The sequence below is a fragment of the Ambystoma mexicanum genome, chromosome 8 (assembly GCF_040938575.1).
Source record: "Ambystoma mexicanum isolate Mex_15411 chromosome 8, UKY_AmexF1_1, whole genome shotgun sequence".
In the NCBI taxonomy this organism is placed as follows: Eukaryota; Metazoa; Chordata; class Amphibia; order Caudata; family Ambystomatidae; genus Ambystoma; species Ambystoma mexicanum.
This window is the reverse complement of record NC_090929.1, coordinates 1,659,360,723-1,659,383,780: the sequence shown is the minus strand read 5'-3', so window position 1 is coordinate 1,659,383,780 and position 23,058 is coordinate 1,659,360,723. Positions and strand designations below refer to the sequence as shown.

At 46.3% G+C, this 23,058-nt stretch overlaps 1 protein-coding gene across 1 annotated transcript in view; it reads left to right on the top strand.

Moving 5' to 3' along the window:
* The window catches only part of SFXN4 (sideroflexin 4), a 225,772-nt gene that overhangs the window by 152,738 nt on the left and 49,976 nt on the right, over positions 1-23,058 (top strand). Inside the window, exon 10 of the mRNA XM_069611928.1 lies at positions 16,316-16,406. Within this exon, the coding sequence (XP_069468029.1) occupies positions 16,316-16,406 (91 nt within the window). The remainder of the gene's footprint in view (positions 1-16,315; positions 16,407-23,058) is intronic.

Sequence of the window (23,058 nt, the reverse complement as noted above, 5' to 3'; positions counted from 1 at the left end):
CCTCAATTGAGGCATTGAATATCACAATTGCTTCGCACTTAATGACAATGGTTCCTCCATTAGCTATGCCTGATAGTCCATCCGTTTTGGTGGAAGAAATTGAACATCAAAAAAAGGTGGAGAAGGACAATTCGATTATTGAGGAAATACCACCTTTATGTCCCGTTGGGCTAAAAGGATGCATTTGCGTGCTGTTAAGAGATATGCTAAGCGAAGGAAAGAAGCCTTACTACATAAGAAGGAATCAGTGGTAAATGATTCTAAATCAACCTCAATCATAGAAATAACAGATGAGGAGCATATTGACTTAGAACAGTTGTCTAAAGAAAATCAAGATGCACTGAAACCTAGTAATATGAAATTAGTGAAGAACATAGGTATGCCGACCCCACAGGTCCATGTAATGCATGAAAAAGAAAGTGATCTGATTGTGACCGAATCGACAACTAAAGCTATCGCAAAATCTACCTTAAGCAGTCACTTCCCGACTGTAGGGAGATGTTGTACGACAAAAAGGGACAAGACAAATTTTGATTCTTGTGGTAGTCCCCCTTTTAACATACCCACAAGGAAGTCTTATAGTGAGGTATGCATGAACGGTGTGGATTTAGGAACATCTGTAATCAATGAAGGCATCCTGAGCAACGACAAGTCTTTGGATGTGGGAAACAGTACGGGTAACAAAATGAAGATCGCACGGTCAGAAATATTGGTGACCGGCATAAGTGTACTGAATAAAGACCAGTCTCTTGTTGTGGTAAATGATAGGGGTAAAAAACTGAAGTGGCTGGGGTACCTATTAAGGTTACAATTGGGAACCCCACAATTAATAAAATCAATAATGCTGATTTTATGGATATTCCGTATATCCCTAATCGTATATCAATTCATGGCCCTGCATTAATCAGGTCATTACCTGAAATTAAGATTAACAGCGGTCATATGCACAGTAATGATGAATTATCTGATAATATGAGTAAATTCTCATTTGAGGGTAATCAAAAGGTAAGCAGTACTAGCAGAATCCCGCCAACCCAATCGCCTCATACTGTTGTTAGTGCTCCTTCGAAAGCAGTTTCTCTTAAAGATACATTGACAAATATAAATTTAACTAAGTCCTCACAAGTTGAACATGAAAGACAGTACATTATTGGATTTGAGTGTGATGTAAACGATTTGGCGGATAATCGCATCAATCGATCATTTATATTTTCCTTGCTCTCAAGAATACCTAAATTGAAAATGGTAAAACCTGATATCATAAGGGTCTCCTTGGCAAGAGTAAATCATTTTAGGGCTGTCTGTTATCTCAGCTCTGAGGCCGTAATTAAATTCATTTGGTTTAGCCGTGAGGAAATAAAAAGTCTAAGATTGGCGCTGTTTACTTTTAATTCGGTGGTGGATGCTAGAGAATTTTTAGAACCCCTAAGCAAGGGTGCTGAAAAGCCTCTTGAAGAAGTTCATATGCAATCTGAATTAGGTCCGGAAGGTGAAATGTTGGAGTTATTGAAATCAGTAGCCAATACAAAGGGCTTGCCTTGGTTGGAACCAATGCTCTCAGCTATTCTGTGCCCTAAAACATCTTTCCCTGTCTCATAGCCATCTAATAAGATAGGTATAAAAATTGTTTCATGGAATTCTTGTGGATACGTGAATTTAATGAAATGGTATTCAGCATTAACTTTTAATGATCGACCTACGATAATAATAGTACCAGAATCCATGAAAACTGAACCACTTCTGATTCCTGGCTACTCAACCTTCTCCTTACCTGGAAAGAGATCCTCTCAAGGGCGTCCATCTGGGAGCTTAGCGGTTGCAGTCAACATATCTTTGAAGGCTCAATCGAAGTTGGTTTGGGAATCTGCAAGCCTATTGGGGATTCATCTCTCTATACCATCAATTATATACTCCTCACTAATGATAATCTCCTTATATTGGAATCCTGCTTACACAACAATCGATGAAATGCTGGATGAACTGGATATGTGTTTAGTATACATATCTTGTAATTATCAGGCATGTGAAATTATTGTAGGTGGGGACTTTAATTGCGACTGTAGAAACATGACTGAGAGTCACATACATAAGTCCTCAGCTTTATCACGCAGTAGGGGAGTTAAGTTTAGGGAACTTCTAACTGATTGGGATTTAGATTTGATAGTTACAAATGACATCAAATCTAATGTAACGTGGGAACGAGGTATGAAGAATTCAACGATAGATTTTATTTATGTTTCCCATAATCTTCTCATGCACATGGCCCCATTAGAAATTGGCCAGATAGAGATGGGTGATCATACACAAATTTCTACAGTCTTAAATCTGAAATGTCAAATGCTTAGACCAAATATAACTTTGGCAGTGGTGGAAATGAATCGCTTTCAGCACTCCATTAGGTGGAATCAAGGGATGTGTCATCAAGTTGTTAAACACAAATCCCTAGAAATGGAGAGGATCCGTCAAGAAGGGAGAAACTTGGAAAAAATATCTGGAATGCAGTATTCAGAAATAGTTAACATAGCGCTTGAGAGGTTCTGTAAAAAACAAAGTAATATGAAACACAATCACCCATATAATCACACATGCAAATTACTGAAAAGCGATAAAAACAGGGTATTGAGACATCTAAAGAGAAGCAACTTGGGCAGCGAAGTCACTAAGGCAAGGCGGAACCAAATTCTGTCAGCGTACAAACAAAACAAGATTTTCTCGTATCTCAAGATACAATGAGGAGAACTGTGCACTAATTCACGCTATCACGTCTAATGATACACGTATAATTTGGCGCACTTTGAAAGCTGATAATAAATGTGTTACACTGCTTACACCAAATTGTATTCCGGATCAGGTATGGCAAACATACATAATGACTAAATACCAACTGCCTTGTGAATTTCAACATGTCCCAAGTATTTCTTTGGAGTATTATACTATTCCAAGGCTGGAGTGGAATCTCAGATGATTTTATTTGGGATATTTCTAGGTTGACTTATTCGAAAGCTGCTGGGCCAGATGGGCTTCCCTCGTGTCTTTATAAGGCTGCTCCTGTGATGTGGGCTATCATTATAAAGACCAAATTTGAAATTATTATTAATTCTGGGGATGTTCCACTATCATGGTTAACTGCAAATATAGTCCCTATATTCAAAAAGGGCGATCCATCTCTACCAGAGAATTATCGACCAATCTCATCAATTGATACTGAGGCTAACATTTTTGCGATCCTTCTTTTACAAGATCTTGAGAAAGTGATCAAGGGCAAGGGTCTATACTCAAAATATCAAACTGGTTTTAGGAAGAATATGAGTACCACCTTAAATGCAGTTATTATGGCACATGTTATTGCTGGAGTAAAAGAAAAGAACTCTAACCCTGTCTATATTGCGATGATTGATATGAGCTCAGCCTTTGATAATGTTGTTCGCAAATTATTATTATTATTTTTTTTTAATTTGTTTTTATTATTTTAAACAAACAAAACCAACAAACAATACAGCTTTTCAGGACGTACATAATCAATATCAAACCGTCACATTATACAGTGTTATTCTCCGTCCTCCCCCCACCCACCCCATAAACTTGAGCCGGCTCATCCGTGTCATCTACGGGAGCGTTTTCGGGAATCACAGGGCTTGCAGACTCATCTGAGTCTTCTATTTCATGGTTAACCTGGTGGGGGTTTACCATAGAGGTCACTAATTGTCGCCAAGCTATCAGGGGCCCACTTCCTCCTAAGCCCCCCTGGTAACGGCTTCAAACCATACTACTGATTCTGCTTCCGCCCATCTCAGGAGGTCTGCCCACCATGTCTCCACCCTGGGTCTGTGGGCCGCCTTCCAGCCCATTGCGATCTTACGCTTGGCCAGGATGTAAGCCAGGTCCTTCATCTTGTTTATGTGCTTTAGATTGCGTGACCTGGGAAAAATCCCGAGCATGCATGCCCAAGCCGACCCCACATCCAGCACCACTCCCCCACCGGCCATCTTAGTCTTTATTTCGTCCCAGAATCTGTGCACCTCGAGACAGGCCCAGAACATGTGTAGCAACCCTGCCTCCACCTTCCCACACCTGGGGCATTTCTGTGTGGCCGTGCCTCCAAACCTGGCTATTTTCCCGGGGGTCAGATAAGCCCTATGGGTGACATACAACTGGATCTGTTGGAGTCTCGCATTTCGGGACACCTTTTTATGGTACCTTTGAGCTCTCTCCCATTGCCCCTCTGTCATGGGTCCTCCTACCTCCTCCTCCCAGTTCTGGCTCAGTTGAAGCAGTTCCTTCCCAGCCTTTGCTCTCAGGAGCTCGTATACCCTGGATATTTCATGCCCGCCCTCTGAAACATCGTACATCGTTTCCAGGGCGGCATCGGGTTCTTTCGCCAACACCGTCTCAGGCCACCTCTCCCTCACCCGTTTCGTGAGTCTGGTGTAAGTTATATATTGGCCTCTATGCACCCCTGTCTCCTCCTGCGAACTCTGGAATTCCAATACCTCCCCCTCCTGCCATATATCCTCGAGGGTGGCCAAGCCCATCCATTCCCAGTATCTACAGAGTACCTCAAGCAATTGGGAGTCATTTCCACACAGCGCCACCAGCGGAACCTGCTGGGAGAGCAGATCCGGATCACCCACCGTTTTCCACGTCCTGCGCCAGACCTCCCAACCCAGCTCCAATAGTCTCCCTCTTCCCACCAGTTTACTCTTTTGTAGCCACACCGTCTCTCTCAGAAAGTATGGAGCCAAGTCGCCCTGCAAAAGTCTAGCTTCTGCCGAGTCCTCTGACGACAACCACCTGGCCACAAACAACAGCTGCTTTGCCAGATAATGATAATAAAGCTCAAAGTTCGGCAAGTTTATGCCCCCCCTGTCACACGAGTTCTGTAGTTTCCACAGGGCTACTCTGTTCCTGGAGTTGCCCTTTATGAAGCTCCTGCACATGCCATGAAGTCTCTTGAAAAAACTTCTGGGAATCAAATACGGTACATTTACAAAAAAATGTAAGAGTCTGGGCAAAACCACCATTTTGAGCAAAGCTGCTCTCCCCATCATAGATGGGGGTAATCTAGAGCAGAACACCATACTATTCTTAACTCCCTCGATCGCTTTCTCTGTATTCTGTTTGTGCTCTGTTTCCGTCCTTTGATAAATGTTTACTCTGAGATACCTAATGTCTCAGGTTGCCAGGGTATTTGCAGGATAGGCAGCCTCTCCAACGGGACACTCTTATACCTTCCCAAGGGGAACAAACTAGACTTCCCGGGGTTCACCGATATGCCAGAGAGGGTGGCATAACGATCCATCACCTCCAGTACATATTGCAGGTTTTCCTCCGGTTAGCGCAAATAGAGGAGCATGTCATCTGCATACAGCGATATCAGGTGCATGCCACTTATCGTACGAATCCCCACCTCCCTGTATTGTTGTCGCAGGCATATTGCCAGCGGCTCTAGTGCCAGTATGTATAACATGGGTGACCAGGGGCATCCCTGTCTGGTCCCTCTGCTGAGTTGCCATTTGTCTGAAATTGTGGATCCCGTTTTAACTCTCGCTACCGGGGTGCTATATAACATCTGGACCCACCTGATGTATCCCGGGCCCATTTCATAACCTTTCAGGGTCGCTTTCAACCATGCCACCGCACCGAGTCAAAGGCTTTGACCGCGTCTAGCGACACGATAGCCAACTCACCCGTGTCCTCCCCGGTGTAATCAATGACATGGTGCAGCCTCCTGTGGTTGTCTGTGATATTCCTACCAGGGACATAGCCCGTCTGATCTGGGTGTATCAACTTACCAATGACCCTCTTTAGCCTATTGGCTAATACTGCAGTGAGTATTTTACTGTCCTGATTGAGCATGGACAAGGGTCTATAGGACCCTTCGCAAATTATTATGGATGAAAATTATGAAGTTTGGAATTCCAACTGTTTTGCTGTATTGGATCATAAAGCTGCACACGAATACATTGTATAGAATAAGAATAACATCGGAAGGTGGCACTACTGCTCCAATTTCTACAGCAATAGGTCTGAAACAGGGTTGTAACCTAGCGGCTACCCTCATTGACCTATATTTGTCCGATTTGGGTGAGAATTGGGAAAATGGGAACTTGTTTTCGGTTAAAGTGGGGAGTATTCATTTAAAATGGATTGCTTTTGCAGACAATATTATTTTGTTTGACCCTACTCAGGCAGGGCTGCAAACAAAATTATCACTTTTTGAAGTCTTTGCAAAAGCACATAATTTGACGCCCAACCTGGCAAAAACTGCCATTATGAAATTTGGAATCAAATCAAAAAAAGGTAATTTCAAATGGCAAATTATGAACACACAAATATCCTGCGTAAATAATGCAATTTATTTAGGGTATTATTTATCAGCCCAAAATTCTATTAATTCGTGGTCTGCAATTATTAAAGGTAGAGCACTTCTGTCACAAATTAAAAAGATTTATACCCGGTACTGCACATTTTCATTAACTCCTCTAATAGAATTTATGACACTGAAAATTGAAAGTGTCATTCTTTATACACTTGATGTCTGTTTATGTGACATGACCTTTATGCTTGATAGCTTACAGGGCTCTCTACTGAAATCCGCAATGTTCTTACCTATGTCAGTCCCAAACACTGTTATTCGACATGAATTGGGGCTGGTATCACTTTCTACTCGATGGAAATGGAGGCTGTTGTCCAACTATGTAAAGATATATTATCCACCTAGTAATTCACTTTATATGGATATGAACAATATTTTGGGGACCCGAAGCACAAAATCTTTCATCAACTATCAATCGAAAATGCAACAAATTTTAGGCAATGCGAATATTACAGTGGATGATATACAAAAACCTTTTTGAAATGGATTGGTGCTTAACGATTGATAGGATTATGACCTATGGACTATATAAAGAATATGGTATATATGTCAAGCAACGCATTCCATGATATGAACATATCACGCTATTTCCTTGTAATCATACTAGAAAGGCATACATTCGATTCAGATTGAATCTCTACCACACAAGAGAAAGAATTGGAAATTGAATGAAATAAAAAATTGTGTAGGATGTCGCTTTGACAAATGTAATGAACCTTATGAAACAATGAAGCACCTCATTCTTTACTGTCCTCATTTTAAGAACATTAGGACTGCTAGATTGATGAAATGTGTGAACATTGAATATGAGGACTGCCTGGAATTTTTATGGTGTAGAATGATGCAAGGAGTGCATAAACCCTTAATCTATGAGCTGGTTAGTTTTTGTAAGCTAATTGAAAAGGAATTAGAATTATCTCGCAGCTGAGTAATTCTACATTATTAGTGAAATATATAAAGGGTTAAATTTTAGACTTTACATTTTGTATTTAGTAAGACATTTTGTGAATGACTCAAAATGAATGGAATATAATGAATTTTAAATGTTGATTTTTTTTTTTTTTTTTTTAACTCTTTTTTATTAATGGTCACGTATAGGCCGCCACATCACAGCACAATTGTTTAACAGTTACATCAAGGGTAGAATATCCGTTACATTACACATAACAGTATTACGAAGACAAGTCAGGATCAGCAATCGTGTTACATAGGTAGGATCTGAACGGGCCCCAAATGTCCTTGGGTCTGCATGCCGAGGGGCGGGTTAAAACAAATTGTTCTTCTGACTCGTTGACATGTGTCAGTTCTCGAAGGAACTGGTTTAGGGTGGGCGGGAGCGAACTTTTCCATTTCTGTAAAATACATTTTTTGGCAATAGCGCATGCAATGTTAAATAATCTTCTAATTTTCTCTGGTTGCTTGCCAATGTCCCCAAACAAGTATTTCTGAGGAGTCAAATCGGGGGGAACATCAGTGAATTCCTCCAGGAGCTCAGCCACCTCCCTCCAGAAACCCCTCAGTGCCGGGCAGTCCCAATACATGTGAAAGGATCCAGCCTGGGGAGCATTACATTTAGGACAGGCGTCAGAGGCATCCGGTGCAAACCTTGCGATTCTGGCCGGCGTATAGTGTAGCCTGTTCAGGATTTTAAATTGAATCACCCTTAGACCAGCATTAAGCGAAACCTTCTTGGATAACGTACAATAGTTGGCCCATTTCTTTTCTTCAATGGACCCCTGTAGATCTGCCTCCCACTGTTCCTTTATCTGATTCAATGTGGGGGTTTGAGCTTGCACAGCAGTGTACAACCTGGCAATCCCCAGGCCATTTTTAGATGTTATCAATTGCACACATGGATGGGGAGGGGGCTCATCCGGGAAGAGCGGCCACCTCTTTTGGAATGCAGATCTCGTACGGTAGTATTGCAATGTTTTCAGGGGTCCACCCCCCAGCGCCCTCAACAAGAGACCCCGGTCCGCAAAAGCCCCATTCACAAACATGTCACCCAGTTTCATTTCCCTATTAGGGTCCCAGGATTCCTGTATGTTAGTATCATGCGTGGGGGGTATGCCCGGGAAGTCCCAAAGCGGCACCTCTGGGTTGTAAGGGACCTCCACGCCTAGCCTCTTAAATATCGCCATCCATGCCCTGACTGTGCAGCTAACCGGATTGTATGCACATGTGTCTTTATACTTTGGATCGAAAATGACTGACTGGATATTCGTGGGATGTGTGGTGTGTCCCTCTATCCATGCGTGGGGTGTATCGTTCTCGTCATTATACCAATATTTCGCAAATTGAGCTTGGGAGACGTAATAATAAAGTTCGAAATCGGGGGCCGCCAACCCTCCAGAGGCATAGGGCTCCACCATCCTCTCCCAGCTAATCCTGGCAGTCTTACCGTTCCAGAGAAATGTTACCACCATGGATCTAAGCCTGGCGAAAAAGGCCCTGCCCGGCCATATAGGAATATTAACAAATAGGTATAAAAGTTTGGGGAGGACCACCATTTTAAGAATGGCAACACGGCCGGCTAATGAAATTGGGAGCCGCCCCCAGATCTGAAGCTTGGAGCCTATTGCCTGTAGGGATTCCTCGTGGTTATCTGCGTAGAGTGTGAGCTTGTCCCTGGAGACCAGTATTCCCAGGTATCTAATGCGGTCCGCGGACCACCTGAGTCCCACTGTGTCCGTAGGGCACTGGGTGGCAGGAGTTAGGGGAAATATTTCTGATTTCGACATATTTATGGTATACCCGGAATAGTCTGCAAACCCCTGGATCTCAGTCATGAGGGGTGCTATATTAACCGCAGGTTCCCTGACATATAATAGTGTGTCATCCGCGTAAAGCGAAATCAGTTGGGTGGAGCCCTTCATAGTGATCCCTTTGTCTGAGTGTCTAAGACGGACCGCGGCCGCCATAGGTTCAATGGTCAGCGCAAATAGTAGAGGCGAGAAAGGGCATCCTTGTCTGGTCCCCCTTCCCAGGAGAAACATCTCGGAGATGGTCCTATTGGTCAGGACCCGGGCTCCAGGTTCCGTATATAGGAGTTTTACGTATCGTATAAAGGTGGGACCCACCCCAAACGCCTCAAGCACCGAAAGGAGATAGACCCAGGACACCGAGTCAAACGCTTTTTCAGCGTCAAGGAATATGGCCACCGCGCTCCTCGCGGGGTCGATCTGCGCCATGATACCAAAGAGTCGTCTGAGGTTTAGGGCTGTAGATCGAGTCGGGACAAACCCATTTTGATCGGGGTGGACTAGGGTCGGGACTGCCGGCAGAAGGCGATTCGCCAGGACCTTTGCAAAGATTTTTGCGTCTGTGTTTATAAGTGATAAGGGCCTGTAGGACGAAACATCCTGTGGTGGTCGCCTGGGTTTGTGGAGTACCACTATTATGGCCTCTCTCATAGTTGAGGGCAATCTGCCGGCTTCGAGCGCTTCCTCCCACACCTGTAGTAGTATCGGCACGAGTTCCTCGCGGAACTCCTTGTAAAATTCGGCGCCCAACCCATCTGACCCCGGTGCCCTGCCTGTAGATAGATCCTTGATTGCTTCCCCAATTTCTTCCATCGTTACCGGCTGGTCCATGGCCAGTCGTACTTCGTCCGGGAGCCTAGGGAGGGAGAGGGCCTCAAGATAGATCCTGATTTCTGCGGACGTTTTCTTATCTTGGTTAGAGTATAGCCTCTTGTAAAATTCCATAAATTCCCCATTAATGTCTGTATCCCCAAGGAGAACCCTCCCCTGTTGCGTGCGTATGCTCGTGATCTGTGTGGGTTGTTTATCGTGTCTGATTAGGTTGGAGAGCGCCCTGCCAGCCTTGTTGCCTTCCCCGTACCTGCGTGCCCGAATCGGGGCCGCAACATATCGGACCTCCCTTAAAGCAAGCTTGTCAAATTCCTGGAGATTAGTGTGTATGTCGGCTAGCACTTTCTTGTCTTGCGTGTTTGAATATGCTACCTCAAGTGCATCTAACTTTCCTTCCACTGCCGATAGTTCGGTCCTCACAGCCCTCAACATACCCGTAGTTCTAGACATCAGCAGACCCCTCATCCAGACCTTGAATGACTCCCATACCATCGAGAGTCTATCGACCGATCCGATATTATTGGACAGAAACTCCGAAATTTCAACATGAAGTGACTCCACCACCCCGGGGTCACTTAACATTCCACCAGTCATTCTCCACCTCCTAAAGGGACTCGGGGTGTTCCGGAATAGTAGTTCCAGCAATACTGGGGAGTGATCGGAGAGGGTACGGGGTAGGATTTCACATCGCTCAACAGAGGGCGTGGACACTAACCAGTAATCAATCCTGGACTCGGAATCATGCACCGAGGAATAAAACGTATATCTTCTGCTGCCCGGGTGAACCTCCCTCCACGCATCAACCAGTGAGAGCTGTGCAATGACATGTCTGAGGTTCAATGCTGTCCTGCTTGGGGGTCTTATCACCATAGAGGATCTATCAAGAACCGGATCAATGGTTAGGTTGAAGTCCCCCCCCCCCACAGGACACCCGAAACATCCAGTGCTGTAACCATCTGATATATATACCCAGATAGAAGGCCGGATCATCAATGTTGGGGCCATATGTATTAACCAGGAGAAGCTGTTGGTTAGCCACCTCCCCCCAGACCATGACAAATCTCCCCTGGGGATCGACCTTGTGCCCACCAACCCGGAACCCAAGGCTTGAGTGAATGAGGGTGAGAACCCCTCTGGACTGGGTAGAGTAGTCCGTGTGGTACCTCTGGGGACCCCACCCGGGCAGGATGTGAGAATTACCTGTCCCCACTGCATGGGTTTCCTGCAGCATCAGTATTTGTGGATTGTGCCTGTAGACGTAGTTGGATATCTTCCTAACCTTAACTGGATTATTCAATCCCCTCACATTCCACGTTAATAGCTTGACCCGCAGCCCGTCCCCGGGGACCCGAGATGTCACATTAGCCATTTCCAAATCTCACAGGTGCATATTGTACGTGCCATGTAAACAGTGCCAGCCCAGCCGCGACCAAAATTTTACTTTTCCAACAACAGGCCGACATTCTCCATCCTTCTTTCAGAGGTAGCTCCGGAAGGCAGCCAAAACTTCCAACAAAATGTCCCCTTGAGTCCATCCAACAACTGAACATAACTTCCCCTCCACCCTGTCCCACCCGTCCCCCCTCATCATCACCCCCAACTTGACGATGTAGCCCATACAACTTATGGAACATTCCGCGGGTGGCTATGTTGCTTCACATGGCCGCCGATCAGGTCCAACAGCTCCACCAACCAAAGTGCCTGGTGTACCTCAATCAGTTATTCATATGGGCCCCAGGCCCGCGCGGAGCCGGCGTACAAGTGTTTCTCATTCCACGGGTCTGGGCCTGTTATTTTGTGCTGGTCTGCCCCCTCTGGGAGGAAGGGGTATGGAAGTTTCAATATAATGCATGGCCTCTGCTGGGGACTCGAAGAAATGGGCCCTTCCCGCATGTTGAAGCCTCATTTTTGCCGGGAACATTAAAGCGTATGGGATCTGGCGCTCTCTTAGGAGCTTCTTGACTGGCTCATAGGACCTTCTGCTTGCTTGTACTCCGGAGGAGAAATCAGGATAGAAATGTATGCGACTTTCCTCATAGTAGAGGGTTCCCGTCTCTCTTGCTTTTCTTAGGATTGTGTCTCTGTCTCTATAATTTAGAAGCCGAGCGATTATGGTGCGTGGTGGCACACCTGGTTTAGGTGCAGGGGCTAGGGTACGATGTGCTCGTTCCACCAAAAATTGTTCAGAGAAGGCCTCCGGCCCAAACAGGGTTTTAAGCAGTGTCTCAAGCTGTGTCTCCATTTGGGCCTTCCCAAAAGATTCCGCCACGCCCACCACACGAATATTATTGCGCCTAGAGCGCGATTCTAGGTCCTCGCACTTGCTCTGTAGCTTCGTCATATTTTCCTTAATTTGGGTGATATTGCGGCTGTGGTGTGCGATGACGTCTTCATTAGTGCTGATACGGGTTTCAGTTTCCGTTATGCGTAGGCTTTCCTTCTCCATTGGCTTTCCTTCTCCATTCTAGCCTTTAAGGAGCCGATGGTAGAGACTATGTCATCCAGCTTAGAGTTTATCGAGCGAAACCCGTTTTGAACTATAGCTGTTAGGTTGTCCAAATTCTCACTAGATTCAGCTGCGGGGATCTCGGCGTCAGCCGAGCGGGCGTCGGCCGATGCGGCCTGTCCCTGACCCCCCGTGTAGGCGTCCATGGGGCCCTTCCTCTGCTTCCCCGGAGTCTTGGTGCCCTTAGCCGGCCTCTGTGGTTCCCCCATGAGTAACAGCGTTCCAGGTGGCGCAGCACGCCGTATTCCAGCTATCGGTAGGGGTTTGGTCGTCCGTCCGCTCTGAGACTTGAGCACACCACCTCAACAAGGGTGGTTGCGGGTCCGATTTAGTCGCCGCCAGGCCAACCCCGCGGCAACCCACGGAGCCCCCTTCTCCGCCCAGCCCCGTCTCCTTACCGGTCGTCCGTGTGGGTATTGCTACTGCGGTTCACTTCGGGTGCCCAGTCCTGCACAGTCCTGTGGGATTTGTAAGGAGTTCTATGGGGCTGAGCCTCCGCGGAACCACCACCGAGGCCGGGCCGGGCCTGGAGCAGATACGGGCCGGAGAGTCGTCCACACCGCCGCAGCCCAGAAGCCGTATCGTGTCGCCAGAAGAGTGTCAGGGCAGAGCCGGGACAAAGCTCCTCCCCTTTTGGGCACAGCCGTTCTGGCCGCGCTGCGGCTCTGTAGTAGTCTGCTCTGGAGCTCGCCTCCGGATACCTGTCACTCCGCGCGCCGGTCAATCTGAACTGTGCCGTAACTCCGGCGACCTCGGACCCCGGGCCTCAGGATTTCGTCTGGTCACCCACGGGCGGCCGGGCTATCACCCCAGCCCGTCTGAGCCGAAACAGGCAGCGCTGAACGGATAAACTAGCTCAGGATTTCTCAGTGGAGCGGGAGCTCTTAGATCAGGCGGCCATTTCCAGCGTGCGCAACAGCGCCCCCCCAAATGTTGATTTTTATATTTTAGATTTTGTAAAGGTTCTACATGAAATTGTGTTTATGTATTTGAACCAAATGCAAATACTTTTTTTAAAAAAAAAGCTGGAACAAGAGGGTCTGGGACCCTGGGAACGAAGGGTGAGTCTGGGAACCGCACCCACATGAGAAACAGAAACAAAAGCCAATCGAAATATTGCGAGTCTGGGACCCTCATCCATATTTTAAACAGAAACTAAGCCAATGAGAGTATTAAGAATTTGGGACTCTCACCCAAAGAGGGACAGTCCATGAGAGGACAATTGCTTGGCTGGGGAGTAAACCAAGCCATCCTGAATGCTGCAATTCTGGGACCCGCACCCAATATAAGTAAAGAATATATAGTGAAATACGGGGCCGTTAATGAGGCAATGGCTTCAAGATGTTAGGAGAAGGGGTCTGGCAGAGGTGGATTACCTGAATAAACACAGAGACCCGTGGGGGGAGAATGTGCTGGCAATGGATTGGGGACAATTACTGAATGAATTGGCATCCACTCAGGACTTAAAGCCTCTGTGACCTGGCTCAGGACCAAACCACAACAGAGAGAAGGGAGGGGGACGAGAAATCAAAATTCGGAGTGTGGTGGTGTCTAGCCTACGAGGTGAACAGCGACAATGGGGACTGAGAGAAACAAACCTGGGAGGAACTGGCACCGGGGGTGGGGGAGAAGGGGTGGATTGGCTAAAGGGAAGGGAGAGGGCAGTCAGGGGAAGATCATGTTGGGGAAGGGATGTTTAACTGTTGTAAGGAAAAAAACTCAATAAAGAAATACAAAAAGAAGAGTAAATAGTGAAACAAATCCTACGCTTGGCAAAGGAGTGTGCCAAGTTGGTGGGATAAACAGAAATACAAAGAACATATTCATGTGAACTACCTACTGACCACTGTATAAGAGAATACAGGCCTGAGAGGCCCCAGAAGGAGAAACGCTACAAGAATGAATCTAGGGGAAATTATTACGACCCTAACCTTGGAGTCCTACAGTTTTGAAAATGTATTTATTTTTAGCACTTTTGATTACCCGAGAGACTGGGAACTTTTATGTTGGTTGGATCTACAAAGAACACTTTACTTTAGGAAGAGATCATCCTTGCACAGCTGGTTTAAGCCATTAGTGTCAGGGACAGAGCTAGGGCTTTTGAGACACCACAGTGACAGACTTTAGAATTCTGGACATTCTGACCATTTCCTTATTTTCCTCAGAGGCAGGAAACCTCTCTTAGTTTTAAGGACAGAGAAGCAGTTTTCCAACCCTTTTTCATATAATAAACGTGTCTGCCCAAAAACATGGCACCGTTGTGTCTGAGCCTTACTTCTGCAACCTCACAGTTGCTTGGGTGAGCTCAGAGGAGGTGGACGGGAGGGACCAAGACACCAGTAGGAGAAAGGAAGGCGAAGCAGATTGTGGAGACGTTTGCTGGAGAAGGGGAATTATTGGATAGTGCGTGTTAGTGGTACTGCAGTCTAGGTGTGCTTGTTAGTGTGGCAAGTGCGTTTAGGATAACTAGTGTAGGGTGTGACTGTGAAGTGTATGATGTTGAGTGAAAGGAGAGTGTCGGAGTAGTAAAATGGGAGGAGGGAGAGATCAGTGCAAAGCAAGCATTGGAGTGGGAGGAGGGAATAGAGCGGTAGGGGGGAGAAGTGGAGTGGAGGAAGGAGTTGTATAGTAGAAGGACGGGGTACTAGAGTGGAGCAGTAAGTAGTCGTGGAGTAGAGTGAGTAGTAAGGTCACTGGAGGCAAGGCCTAGAAGGAGTGGAAGACATTGGAGGGACAGGAGACTGGAGGGAGCAGTGAGGAGAAGGGGAGGGAAAGAGTAAAGAGCAGGAAAGGGAGAGGAGAGAGTGGGCCTGTTAGACCAGGGACTGAATCCAAGAGGGTGTCTGTAAGGCATATCTCCCAAATCCCAGTAGAACACTAACTGGATATAAGAAGGGAACGGTCAGACGTCTCTGGGGGAGTTTAGCTAGAGAAGGCAATCTGCTTTAAGTTCCTAATCTCTAGCCTAAAACAGAATTGGAGAGTGGAGGTCAACTATCTGTATATACTAACCTGGGGTTATGGACTCCTGGGCTAGGAAAGAGATTCTTAACAAGACGAGAGAGAGGGACGGACCTAGGTCCCAAGAAGAGATCAATAAAAGCCCTTGAGCCAGCTCTGCGAGTTGGAGTTATTCTTGTGCCATCTGTGACGGTATAGATCATTGTAGAATGCATACTTTTACAGTTCATCCCATGTCTAACGTGTGTTGAGAGTTTTTTTACTGCTAACTACTTTCATCATAAATGGACTGACTCAACAGGGAACTTTAACCGATCTCTGATGCAATGAACAAAACAAAAAGTTAACCGTGAAATGTTCCTCACTTATTTCTAATCTGCAGTAAGGGGACACAAATAGGATAGCAAGAACTCTGCAGCTCATGTTCGATCTGTAAAGGAGGCCTGGCCAGCACTAATAGGACACCTGTGAAGTGTGTGACTTATTACTTAAAAGTGTGCAAGCCTGCAATGTTGTCCAACATCTCTGCATTTGGATTGAGGGTTGTAAGGCATGATTGAGAGGGAATTTACTCAATAAATGAGGCCCTGTTTGCCTTCTGACCTTTGCACACCCTGGGATCGTCAATGGTCATGTGAGGGCTCCCAAACGAGGAGCCAGGAGTAGCAAATGTTCTGCCTGGCGACCGCTAAACCACATCCCTGGAACTACAGTAACAATACTTTCCTTTTGTATTTCGATGGCTTCAGAGTGCTCTTTGGAAGGGGACACCCTCTGCTACATGAGTGCCAATATTTAGGAACTGCCTTTCACATTTTCTTGCAACTGTCCCAAGTCATGTCTTAGGTTTTCATAAAGTCTTTCTCTCATTTGCCACAGACTTCTCCTGTTTACATTATGAACCGGTATGGCATGAACGCACCAGCCATGCAGACCATCTTCAGGAAATTTGTGCCAGCACCTCTCATGGGTGAGTTGAAAGAAATTGGGAATCGTGGGATTGTTAATGGGAGTGAAGCTATTTGCTAGAATATGTTGCTTCCTTATTCAAGTGTTTCCATACACTGGATTTTATACATCATTAAAAGCAACAGATTCTCATCAGGACTAAGCCTACTTTGTGAAGTGCACACCTGCAGTTAGGAGTCACATTGTGAGTGGCAGGCAGAACAATGTACCTGTTTGCAGTTGGAGGCAAAAGGGATCTATGGCATGATAGCCAAGTTGACCTCGGACATAGTGGTTCGGTTACCGTGGGAGAGTTTTGCAATGATCGATTGTCGTTACTTTCATGGAAACTGTGGGTCCAGGAATTCTGCACGGGTATATTCATGTTGTATATTTGGTCATGCGTGCATTCTTGGAAGATGTTGTTCAGTGTGTTGCAGATCAAGGATGTTCATGAACTTGAGGTAGTTTTGTTGGCCAAGAACCTACATTGTACCTTTGCAGACCTGCTTGTGGCCTTCTGTAAAAGCTGCCCAATCGATCCTTAGCCATGGCTTTTGCAGGATCAGTGATAGTCTGTGATCTTTCACTTGAACCTCAAATTAATGAAGTACCTGCTGGAGGGGCCACTGTGGTTCTTTGGGAGTTGCACAGTGACTGTGCCTGAAACACCTGTGGCCCTGCAGACTAGGTCTCTTTGAAGTGCAGATTGATGCTCTGCTGAATATATAGATGCACTAGTGCATGGTTTTTGCAGCTTGTAAGAGGTGGGTTGTCTACTGATATAGGCCCTGAGTCTGACATCTAGCACCCCTACCCTAACTTGAACTTATTCTGGTGTGTTTGTGTATAATTGCAGAGGTAATGAATCCTTGTAAATATCCTGTTGAATGCATCTGCTCTTGTGACATGCCTGAAATGTTTACAAGTTCATTTCAGACAGTGGTTCTGAAGGTCTGTAGCCAGTAGGGCTGTTCAGATGCACAGGTATGGCATAACCGGGACTGGGCAACACTACAAATCTATTCCCCAACACAAAGACTTCCAACCTTAGGATACTGGTTTGCCACGAAGGCTAGTCAGTTGTGGTTGGAAGGTGCACTTTGTTTTCATTTGTGAATACTTAATTGACGTGAATGTATATTCTTCACATATGCGAGGACTTATGGCTCTCCCACACACTGTGCTATGTATTGGTCAGGTGTGTACCAATATACGGCTGGACCATTCACATATAGCATTACAGTGCAGGCTGTCCGAATACCATGGATTGCCATATGCCAACATCCCTATTTCTTGTCCGGGTGCCTACTAGGCTTTCTAGGCGAAAGGGAGGAGCTCCTTCACCCCAGCCTGCCAACTGATCCCCGCTGCACCACATTCTGCCCCGGGTCCAACATCCACTAGCTCTGGGTAGCACCCAGTCCCCTAAACCACTATCCAAGCTGTCTGGGAACCTTGTCACAGTGAAGAGAAAGAATGGAAGGGCCAGGAATGCATATGAAGTATTAGGAGAGGGCAAAGGCAATGGATGAGGTTGGAAGAGAAATCTAGGTGGTGACAGCGACAAGGAAACATGTCTAGGTCTAGTTCCACGCCTCCAACCCACAGTGTCTCCTCTACGCCCAGGCCAGGCTCATAGCTTTCTCTCATAATGATAGATACATTTACTGAGATAAAGCAAAGCTAAAGGGATGAAAAGGAGGGAATAATGCACTTGCTTTCGTTTCCCTGCTAGAAGGAGTTTTTGTGAGAATAAATACATCTGGTTTTAAGAGGGTACTGTGAGGGGTCAGAAATTCGAAACGGACATCTGGATAGAGGTTTTTCGCAAGAAGCCATTTTATTAACTTATTTGGGTTGGATAAATACCTCACCTTCCCTAACCTAATGACGATTTCCCTATCTATGAAACTAAGACTTTTGATATTGGAGGAAAAACATTCCAACATCAAAAGGCATCTGTCCTTCATCCCTATACACACAACAAGATCAGACAGGCATGTGGACGGCTGTTCAATTCAACATAATAATAGTTCAATTCACACACCGAAGGGTTTATATAGCACTATCCTTATGACCAGGGTCGGTTCCCCTTCCCCAGGGTAAGAGCAGGATCTTTCCACTCAAACTTCAATTCAGTTAAGTGCTTTTCAATAATCCAGGTTCAAAAGCAGATACACATGTTTTTCAGGTTCTGTGTCATTTCATTGACGGGTATAATTTCGAAGTATTTTTTACAGAAAAACTCATCGAAATTGTTTTATTTTTGGGGGGTACCACCCCCCCAAGCCCCACATCCCCTATTCTTTTTTTTAAACTATTTCCGACCCCCGCTCACCCCTCATATACACTTTCCCAATCGCCCTATATATTTCAATTAGGTTTTTTGGTAAAAAGTACTTGTAAAAGAAAACATCAAAATTACACCTGTCGATTTAAGGAACGCTATACCGTTTTTCAATTATCCAGTTCTGTTTAATACACAAAGTTTCTTCACTCTATGAATGAAGTTTCCACTTGACACTTGGATTGCTCCACGTTAGACAAAGTTCATCACTTGACAGAACACTTGTCAAATGTCCATAACTCTAGCTCAACAAATCGCAAAACTTTATCTTCAAACTGTCAATCAATATTTCAGAGCAACGCTTCTGTTTTAGCTAACAACTGGTTTCAACTCTTTCATGAACAGCAATGTTTTGTCAGAATGGATTTACGGGGGCGGGCGCTGTTGCACTGTGACCAAGAGGGCGGCTCTCATTTAGAGCTCCTGCACCTGAGGCTGACTGGGACAGAATTAGTCTTCTTCATCTAACAACGCAACATCCCTGGACAGGCGGCTAACCCCGGACAAGCCCGGCAGCTCACAGACTCTACCCCAGTCCTGATTGGTGGCTGGGGAGCGAAGGACGATCGATCCGCTCTGAGGTGGTGGTGAGGGATAGGAGGCGCAGTGCGACCAGCGCCTCCCGCCGCACCACAAGAGCCGGCTATTTTGCACCAACCTGAGCCGTGAGAATTCTGATGCCGGGTTGCGTAACTCGCCGAACCCTTGCCTCTCTTCTAGCACATTAACAGTGGCCTCCAGTTGCGACGCGCGGGGCACCTCCCCCGCCAACAGCGAGGGACATTTTACATCATGCTGCTAATACCGGAGCACGGACGCCGTGGCTGGGATCTCCCTGCACCACGGAGCAGCCTCCCACAAACCTGCAGCTAGTGTTGCCGTGTAGGGCACTCCACACGGTCGCATGCCCAACTCCGTTAAGAACTGCTCCGTGAGGCATGGACGATCTTCCTCATCGTCCTATGCCCTGCATCGTCCAGTGGGCAGGTACAGCAAGTCCAGTGCCATGCGCCATCTGGTTCACCATTGCTGATTAAGCCCTACAGCTTCCATGGGCGAATATCGATGAGCATCTTGGAGACAGCGAGGTGACCACCCATCAGAGACGGACCACTGGTAACTGTGGCGGAGAGTGAGCACCTAGCACTTAGTGTAACATTAACTGCCTGACAGATTTGTATGCAACTTTGGCGCTGCTCTACAATTGGCTCGCTTTTCCCTGTTCGGAGGGGGTGGGGCCTTGACTGAAGCCTGAGGTGGATCACGTTGCCCCACCCTACCACCAAAGGGGCTGTGTGTGTATCCTCATTGTCTGCACCCTCACGGCAAGCGGGAAGGTATTGGCCTGCTACCATTACAGTACAGTGGTTCACTGGATTAAGACACTTCATACCCTTGGAGCGCCATCAGCTTTGAACTGTGACCCCTGTCCTTGCGCAGTATGACAAAAGGAGCACAAAAAAACAACACTCCATTAACATCCACAGTAAACTTGATGACATGACCAGCACCATAGACTCAATCAAAACTCGCATAGATAAAACTGATCGTCTAGTGGAGGCTGAAACAAGAGTGGGCACAGTGGAAGATATGTTCACCATGAGCTACACTCTCCAGGCAAGTGCTCCAGGTGGAAAAGAACGACGACCACTTGGAATCAGGATCCCGTCGCAATAACATTTGCGTAATAGGTGTTCCTGAGAGTAATACTGAAACATCCTTGGAGCAGTGGATAGAGACCACCCTGCTGCCACTTCTGGGGAATCCAATGTTATCGACGCAATTTGCAGTTGAACGCGCACATAAATCCCTGGCTCCTAAACCCAGACCTGGTGCACCTCCACAACCCATCATTGCCCTTATTCTCAATTACCGGGACCGTGACACGAACCTTCGTGTGGCCCGTGAACAAGGAGACCTGATGTTGGGATTGAGCAGGATACACATGTACCCCGATTTCTCAGTGGCCGTTCAGCAAGAGAGGAAATCCTTCTTAGCAGTTAAGAAACGACTGCTAGACAATCATTTGAAATATGCAATTTTATACCCTGCCAAGCTACGTGTGGAGTGGAATAGCAAGACTTTCTTTTTCATGCTACTTGGTGAAGCCATGAAGTTTTTGGATGAAACTCTACCGACGCCCTGAACCCTGAGCATGAACCCCAATGGCTGTCTTTGATAAGATAACTCACTTTTCTCCGTCCTCACATCCTCTGTGGTTTGCTTTCCACTAAATGTTTTACACTTTTTTGTTACGCTATATTATCCACTGGGATTCTGAGAATGAGCACTCTCTTATTTACAGACCCACGGTTGATGGTGGGCATGTTGCCCCTAACAGGGGCAGCTATCGAGGTAGTATGTGGACACTCATCCTTTTTTCCGTATTTAAGTCCTGTGTTGACTCGGGTGAACCCATGCACCAGCTTCCCCATGCAATGTTGCATTAATAGTTCGGGGTGTTTGTCGGGGGAGGTGGGTCATCATCGTCCTAGTTCCAGGGGGGGATGCAGGACGAGACTGTTGGGTTTGTTAAAATAGCACTTGGTACACACTACACTCACAGTTAAGAGAATGATGGACACAGAAGGGAACCTAAAGATACTGGGACGGTCAGATTTATATACTGCAGTAGACAATGCTAATCACTCTGTACCCAAATGGGAAACATACCCTGCCTTAGTTGGAATGTCCGCGGCTTGGGTAATACAATCAAGCGGCAGAAGATGCACCTACATATTGAAAGACACAAAGCTCAAATTCTTTATTTCCAGGAAACCCATGCTCTCTCAACGGTCTCGAGGGATTCGCTAGGAACTGGGGTGGAAACAGCTTCTATACTTCAAACTGCGCACAGGCTAGGGGAGTCATGACTCTGGTACACAACTCCCCCATGTGCCCATCCTCCTTTCTAGGTCCCCCCTTGCCTAAATACTCCATGACCCTCTCCTATTACCCCCTTTCACTCGCCGGTTCCCGTGACGCATTATTTGCATCTGAGAGAATCTTGCGTTATTTCCACAAGATTCTCACGTAAAACCTGTGGGAATCCCGATAAGACGAAAACGTTCTGGGAACAAATGGGCTCCCCAGCCCACATCTAACTCCCACTACACATGTGGTCCTCTTTCTCCCCACCTCTACTGTGATATGAAGTCGTCCCTTTCTCTCCCCCAAATCTAATTTTGAGCACTTGTCTTTTGTAGTTTCCCTTGGAATTATTGCTGCAATCACATGCACTGATGAAAAAGAAAAATTGCAACTTTTCATTACTGAAAAGTCTCACTAGTGCAATGCACTAGTTCACGCCTCGAAACACTTGTGTACAGGCGTGTTATAAATGCCACATCATATATCATATCATAACACCATGGCGATATATAAAGGTTTTTGGTGGGGCACCTCTTTCTCTGTCAAATTATTTCAAAACTACTCCACAGTTTTACCCCCAAGCCAACAAAAGGCACATATACAGCACTTTGTGCCCAAGTTGCTTCTTATTTGGTGCAAATCCATCTAGCAGTTTTCGTGCTACTTGTGTTCAACGGAATCACCTTTTTTCTCTACAGGCACACCGGCTCATCCGTTCCTTCCCCTCGGGGACACCAGCAACCCCTTAGTGTCACATAGCGGTTTGCTTGCTCCTCCCCCTTCACTTGACTTATTCTGCTACCAGGTTCTCGTTGAGCTTCTTCCGAAGCGAGCCCCCTGCTTGTGTCAGGTATCTCTCTCCTTCTAGCATCGGCTGTGGGGAATTTTATGTCCCGGCATTGAGTGTCTCATGCCAACAACTACATGCACGGTGTAGGATTCCTTGCTATAGTGATCTTCATAGCTCCATTCCCCCTTCTCGTCCCAGTATTTCCAAAGGACTCGTATACATGGGACATATAGTTTTGTCATTCTATTTTCAGGCTATTGTAGAATGCTGTCAGGACACTATGGGCAAAGACCAAGAGATACTTGCAGCGATTGCTGATCTGAAAGTGGCTTGGACAACTAAACTGGGACTGGCCATTAACGAATTGAAAGCGGCACTTGAGCTCAAAGTTGGGGCAGTACAGGAGGAGGTGAATCTTCTCCGGAAAGATGTCAGGTCACTGGCAGAACGCACGGGTGACCTAGAAAAAGAGGTGGCCCGAACAGGCGGACTGTGCAGCCCATAAATTGGAACTTCACGCCGTAGTACAACGCGTGGGCAACCTGGAAAGTAGGGCGGCGGAGGCAGAGGGACGCGCCCGAAGGAACAATATTCACATCGCCGGATTGCCAGAAGGTGCTGAGGGATCCAACCCCACGGAGTTCATTGAGTCAATGCTGCTGC